Raw genomic sequence first — 7,744 nt, forward strand, 5'->3', positions numbered from 1 at the left:
AGAGAATAGAGGAACCCTGAGACTACTGCCCTAAGATAACCTTTGAACTTGGTGCTGAAGCCACTCCTGGAAGGTACCTTTCAGTTAATTAATACACTGGCTTATAAAATATTCATTATCACCCATAAGTAACTGTAAAGCAATGAATTACTGACTATGGCTCCTGTAGTCATAGCCTTTGTTACTGCCACCAAAATGACCTTTGTTTTCCTGATGAGTCGGGCTAAGAAGGTAAGGGAAGATACTGACTGAATGCTAGGATTCAGCTGTGAGTGAATGTTAACAGGGTTCATTATGACTGCCATCCTGCTGGGCATAACATCAGCCATTGCAGAAAACGGAGGAGGGAAGCTCACGCCAGGACCAGAGTGTGTCCTTTGGACGCTGAGGTCCTTGCTCATTGAACCTCCTTGTTCAGGAGAAGTTATGACACACCAGAGGAACAGGAACAACGGAAGCAAGAATCAGAGCAAGATTCAGTGGTGGACTTCCCAGCCCCTAGAGCAAGTAGAGCTGAGTGCTTCAGAGCACAGGCCTGGCTTGGGGAGTAGAGTGCCTTCAGGTTGAGGAATCTGTTTGCAGGCCTAAAAGAGCTTTGTAACATTGCCTGAGCAGGGCAAAGGCTGAGCCAAGAGGCTGAGGACCAGAGGCCTGTCCACGGCCAAGGCAAAGAAACTGTCCGAACTAAATAATTATTACATCCTGAGCATTTCTCACCTAAATTAACTTCCCTAACAAACTCCATAATCCCAAATGTCAGCTGTGAGTTCTAAAACCCAGCTGAAAAGTAGTGCTGCTTCGAGAAGGACAATAGGGTTAAGAATGGAGGGTGGAGGCACGTCTGACCTCTGCCTTGTGGCAATCAGCCTTGGAAACCAGAGGAGGTCAGATGTGGGCCCCCAGGCTGTTTCTGCTAAACGTCAGCTATACGAGGCCCAGCAACCAGCATGGCCCCAAAGCAAAGACGAGAAGGCAAGGAGGAGCAGGGAAGCTGTATCAATGGAAAAGAACAAATGGAACCGAAATAAGGAGACTACATACTATTCGGGAGCATGTCAGGCTCTCTGTGGGCTAGTCAAGATCTTTATCAAAAAATATTTATTCAAGTGTAGGACATGATAACGTATGAAGTTTCCAAGAAATGAGATGCCATCTTCAGACTTACACATCTTAAGAGAAATGGGTGAAAAAAAATGGTTTTAAAATAATTGTGTAAAACAGCATTGGGTGTGGGGCGGGGAGGTGCATATATCTGACATCCTTTGCCTAAACCAGTAGTTCTCCACCTTCCTAATGCTGCAACCCTTTAATACAGTTCTTCATGTTGTGGTGACCCCCAACCATAAAATTATTTTCGCTGCTACTTCATCACTGTGGTTTTGTGACTGTTATGAATCGGGCGACCTCTGTGCAAGGGTCATGGGACCACTGGCTAAACAAAGAAGACCCTAACTTCTCACCCCCAGGCCTCAGCAGCTGTCTCCTAGACCCTCCCTCCACCCTCCGTCCTTCTTTCCTCTAACATTCCTCCATACTCTTCCTCTCTGGTGGGTCACAAAGATCCCGTAAAAAACTCACAATTACAGAGTTCTATTAGGAAAGTTACCAGCTTATGATATAGAAGAACGTAATATCCCGATTGGAGGAAGAATCCTATTCCCTAGGAAACAAAGGGTGGTGACGTGGTTCACAACCTCGCCTCAGAATCCATCCAACTTAGTTCTAAATACAAGCTTAACAGAGAACTCTCTCCAAAATGGGACTGTGACCATAAGCATAAAAACTCCACACTCTTCAGTAGATTCCAACTCCCAGGGATCCTATGAGTGAAGTAGAATGACTCATGTAGGGCTCTAAGATGATATATCTTTAGGGGAGTGTGGCTGACGATAGCTTCAAATTTCTGACCTGGCAGTAGCCCAACAACCCACTGCATCATCAAGGCTACAATTACATCACATAGGGGTCTATGGCTAGAAAGGGCATGTTAAGTAACTGACTGCCTATAAGTAATCATCGTAAAGTGACTTTCTAGGCCTAAGACAAACCCTAGAAGCCAAAAGGAAAACTTTGAAACAGTACATAGTGGGGGAAACACTAAGAACCAGGCAAAATAGGCAAAGAAAACCCATGAATTAACACTTTTACAGATAAGTACATATGGGGGGAAAATTCAGGAAGATTATAAAGTTGTTTCTTAAAAATATGCTAATTAAGATAAGTGCAATGCAATTTATCACAGAAATGGCAAAAAAATTTAAGTATGGTTAGTGTGGTTTACAGAAACAAGCATTCATAGAAGTGAATGCTTCAAACAAGTGAATGCTTCAAACAAGCATTCTGAAGTGAAAGTGTGGCACTGCTTCTTGAAATGTTTGTTAAATATGCACAGACATAAAAATCCTATCTCTATAAATTTTTTGTCTTCAAACACACTCTCACAAATCCACAAAGAAGCGGATTCAAAGATTTCACAAAAGCACTGTTCTAATGTTAAAAATCCTAGATGGGATTAAATGTGTATCAATAAGCCTTCAAAATCAAATAAACCATAATCTATCCATAAAATGGACTAACATGTACACTAAAATGGGAAGATGCCCAAAGTATCAATTTTTTAAGAAAAACAATTTATAGGACACATGTATAGAATGATCCCACTTTTATTTGAAAAATAAAAAGATAAAAAAAAATAGCTTAGGCTTACAATGCAAACATATAGGAACTTACCTATATGCACAAAAAATTTCTATAAGGCTATGCAAAAAAAATTAACTCTGGTTATTACCACCACATAGTGGCGGCAGATTGAGGAAGTAAATGAGGAGAGGGCTTCTATTTTTCCTTAACAACTTTCTGTTCAAGTTGAACTTTTAACAATATTTATATGTTAACTTACCATGAAAATTTTAAACTAAAATTTGTAATTCAAAGTATAATACATAAATTGGTATTTGTAACTCTACTAATACATGATACACCTTTTTTAATTGCAAAAAATGTGTTAATCTGTGAGTGGTTTACACTCTGACCTTCCACAAATGTGACAGGTCTTTCTGGACTATCACACGTTGTTTACTTAATTACCTCTGCCATTCTTTTTGCTGTGGTGAAAGATCAAATATTGCCTGAAAAAGAGAAAAATATGATTACTAGCATTGTCAAATGCTCTTGGCTTTTCTATCATAATTTTTTAAAAAAGTTATTTCAGGAGGAAACAAATTGATAGTATCCTTAAAAAAATTTTGTGATTTATATTTAATCATCTATAAAATGAAGATTCAAATCTGACATTTTATTCAAAAATGTCACATAGAAATATCACTAATGACAAATATCTTCCTTAAAGATACATGCAAGTAAGCAAAATGGCATGTTAGATAGTACTTAAAACTAGAAGAAAGGATAAAGGAAACCAGGAATTACAATAAAAATAAATACATAAATAACAAACAAATGTGCGACTCAGTTTCCCAATCACAGCAGTCCTACAGGATGGAGTCCGGCCGTAAAACTGTCCAGAAGTAGACTGCTGCAGCCTTCTCCCAGGGCGAGGCTGATGGGCTCAAGCTGCAGTTTGTGGGGAGCAGCCAAGTGCTTAACTAGGGCTCCCCAGAATTTCAATAATAAATGTGAAAAGAAGGCGACCACAATAGACATTCAGAAAGTGGAGCGAATGCTAGAGAAATAACAAGTATATTTTCAAACATAAATTCAAGATGATAACATAATAATACTTTAAGTCCCATCATAACCAAATTCTCACAATGCCCAAAGAAGCAGACATAATCCATATCATCACTTTAAATTACTTAAATTAGTATCTTTATGTTGGACACTTTCAAGAAAGTATAGACTAAAGATCAAATTGGGAATAAGGCTCACATACAAATTACTCCTGGGCTAGAAAACCCCACGTAAACAGTAAGTAAAGGTGACCTCTCCGATGAGTGCAGGGAAAAGAGATCATGGGAACAGTTTCAGGTGGTCAGTGAGTAACACAGACCAGTGACAGGATGCCACAGCAGCGCTTACTCCCAGCTTAACTGTAAATTCAGCAACAACATTGTTGTCACAACTGACATGAGTACTGATGACAGTCACACCAATTAAAGACGACCTACCCTAGCTACACGGTGGCTGACGAAACAATCAGAGAAGGACATGGGGTACCAAGATGAACCATTTTCAACGCAAACACAACTCTTTCTCCTTTTTAAAAACATCTGAAGCTCGAATCTGATTTAATAGAGGCTGAATATCTAAACTCCCTACTCTTCTTCTTTCTTCCAGGTTTGAATAAAAGGGGGAAAGTGAAGATTATAAACTGACATCAGTCAAAAAAGTCCACTTCAACTCTCAATCCTTTAATGAGGCCCATTGTTTTCCCAACCTCAAGCTAAAGAAGAAAAAAGAGTAAATATAAAAGATTCATTATTCTGAATGAAGTGGCCAATCTGAGGAATTAGAACGAATTTTCCTATAACATTCCTGAAAAGAAAAAGTGTTAATTTTTAAAGTTGTATTTATTCTCTGTGAGATTTAGGATAATACAGACACACACACACCACCACCACCACCACCCACCAAAAAGGGGAATGATCTGCCATAAGTTAGGGATTTAAAAAAAAAAAAAAAAATATATATATATATATATAAAACCACTGAGTGTTAAAATGTAATACAGAAATTTAAAAGAAGATTTAATCCCACTGGATCTAGGTAGTTTCCCAGATCTCAGATGCAAACTTCAAAAGATGAATAAGGAAAGGTACAGAGAACCACCTCATGAAATTCAACATCATATAATACGAATAATAAAAACAGAAAAGGCATTCCTTTGAACATTACTAAAGCAAACAAACAGGCTTAAAAATTCAGATAGTTAAAAATCACCAAGAACCATAAAACATTCAAGGGAATCTGCATTTGGATACAAAGGGTTAATATTTTAATTTCAAAAGTACATGAAAAAAAATCAATCTGGCAAAGCAGGTTCTCTACAAAGGATAAAATTAGGGTAGAAAACAATGAAGCAATGTCTTGAAAGTTTTGAGTGCAAAACAGCAGGAAGCAAGAATTTTATCTTAAACGGATCATTTATTCCTAAGCAAGAAGAGAGAGACATACAAAGTAGCTTCCAAGAGACATACAAAGTGGAGTCCTAAAGTTTGGGAAATACGGAATGAAAAGACAACTGAATTTTCCCCAAAACTTTTTGAAGCCCCCTTGTATGGTCATGCTACAACTCCCCATTGCCATGAAACAGCAGAGCAATGCTTCCCAGGATTTTCTTGGCTGTAATCATTAAGGAAGCACATCAGCAAGCTATTTTACAGAGGTACTTCTGGGCGGGTTCAAGTGGCCAACCTTTAGCTTCGCAGTCTGCAAGCTGCTGTGTCTCCCAGGGACCTTACACTCGTACAAGAGTGCATAAAACAACACACAACATCCTCCTGAAATGAGACCACTCTGAGGTCACCTCTCAGCTGGATAACAGGGCGGCTCATAAAATAAACAATATCACCTGTGAATCCTGCGCAACTTTCCTTACACACCCACCCACGCACCCACACACACAAGCACGCTTAAATGAGACTTTTTAAAGTCCATTTAAAATCCTATTATCTTTTAATTCCATTTTCCTACAAACTTTTTGAAGTGCTCTGTTATAAAAGACCAAATGGTCAACATTTATTCTAAAGCAAAGATGAGGTTAGAGGAGACAAGAAAAATGGATTAATAGAAACTGAACATCTAAGCAGCGGTTCTCAACCTGTGAGTCGTGACCCTTTGGGTGGGGGGGGTCCAACGACCCTTTCGCAGGGGTCGCCCGATTTGTAACAGTAGCAAATTACAGTTATGAAGTAGAAAGGAAAACAATTTTATGGTTGGGGGGTGAGTTAGTTAATTGTGCCAGCCTGGCCGATAATCACATGTGGTGCTGGTTGAAAGGCGGAGGGATAAATGGGTGGTGAAGCCTCGCCTTTCTAGTTCTCGGGTCTCTTGTTTTGTGATGGTTGCACCGGGTGCAGCTGCCTTAGCAGTTCCCTGCTTCAGCTGGCAAGATTGACTTCCTACAAGACATCCCCAAGGAGAAGCCACATGGATCTATCCCGATGCAGCCCTGGGTGCTGGAGCAGCCATGTGGAGACCCCTGCCAGTGCTGAGATGCTTGTTCGTTCACTGACTCAGCTTTCCTCCTGCAGTCGGCATTATTGCCTCTGTTTTGTGAGGTGAAGGACTTTGTGGACTGGTGTTGGGTATGGGTTAATGTTGGACTTGTGGGCTTGGGCAGCACTGGGTTGGGATGTTTTCGTGATGCACATTTTCTTTGCATAAAACTCTCTTATACGTGAGTCGCCATGGATTTGTTTCTCCAAAGTACCTAGACTAATACAGGGGGTCACAACATGAGGAACTATATTAAAGGGTCACAGCATTAGGAAGGTTGAGAACCACTGATCTAAAACTAAACCATGAGAATGTGGATATAATATGAAAAATGGGAGCAATGTGTCACTGACCAATATATATAGGAATTGCTAAACAGGTACAGGATTTATTGGGTAAACTTTTACCCAAAATTAAAAACTTAATTTAAAAACACAGAATACCATTGGTGTTGAGCTAGTTCCAACTCAAAGTGACCCCTAAGCACAACAGAATCAAATGCTTCCTGGTCCTGCACCATCCTCACAATTGTTTCTACGTCTGAATCCGTTGTTACAGCCACTGTGCCAATCCATCTCCTGGGGGCGGGGGTCCTTCCTTTTTCACTAATGTTCTACTTCACAGAGGATGATCTTCTCTCCAAGGATTAGTCTGGATAACACGTTCACAGTATGTGAAACTAAGCCTCACCATCCTCACTTCTAAGGAGCATTCTGGTGGTTCTTCGTCCAAGATAAATTTGTTTGTTCTTCTGGTAATCCATGTACTTTCAATATTCTTCACCAACACTCATCCAAAGCATCTCTTCTCCAGTCTTCTTTATTCCTGTCTAAATTACACAAGCAGATGAGGTCATTGAAAATACCATGGCTTGGGCCAGGTGAACCTTAGTCATCAAAGTGATATCCTTAAAGAGGTTTTGAGGCGATTTGCTCAATGCAATATAACATTTGCTCTCTTGCCTGCTGCTTCCATGAGCCCTGACTGTGGATCCACATAAAATGAAATGCTTGACAATTTCAGCCCTTTCTCCATTTATTATAACATAATGGTGTCTACTGGTCCAGTTCTGAGGATTTTGGATTTCTTTATGTTGAGTTCTAATTCATACTGAAGGGTGCAATCTATGATCTTCATCAGCAAGTGCTTCGAGTCCTCTTTACAGCAGCCAGGGTTCTGTCATCGCCATGTCACAGGCTGTTAACGAGCATTCATACAATCCTGCTATGTTCTTTATGTAGGGCACCTTCTCAGATTATTAGCTTAGTATACAAATTGAATAAGTATGATGAAAGGATACTACTCCCCAATGGGCACTTTCCTGAATTTAAATCAATGTTTCCTAAAGTGGGTGATACTGCCACTTGGGGATGGGGAGAGGGGGCACGGGAACATTCCAGGGGGGTGGGACTGCAAAAGCAGCCACCTACACTTTATTCTGGACTATGGGTTACACTACAAAAATTCTTAATTGCATGCTCACCTTCCCGACACAACCGCTGAAGACAAAGCGGGTGAATAAGCAAATGTGGTGAAGAAAGCTGATGGTGCCCGGCTATCAAAAGATATA

The 7,744-nt window shown here is 40.0% G+C and overlaps 1 protein-coding gene across 1 annotated transcript in view; it reads right to left on the minus strand.

Annotated features, from left to right (window-relative positions):
• The window catches only part of ERGIC2 (ERGIC and golgi 2), a 40,773-nt gene that overhangs the window by 21,550 nt on the left and 11,479 nt on the right, over positions 1-7,744 (minus strand). The window contains exon 6 of the mRNA XM_004700000.2: positions 3,088-3,128. Coding sequence (XP_004700057.1) covers positions 3,088-3,128 — 41 coding nt within the window. The remainder of the gene's footprint in view (positions 1-3,087; positions 3,129-7,744) is intronic.

This window comes from Echinops telfairi, unplaced genomic scaffold, assembly GCF_000313985.2.
Source record: "Echinops telfairi isolate 266 unplaced genomic scaffold, ASM31398v2 ScPeMD7_21;HRSCAF=78, whole genome shotgun sequence".
Lineage (NCBI taxonomy): Eukaryota > Metazoa > Chordata > Mammalia > Afrosoricida > Tenrecidae > Echinops > Echinops telfairi.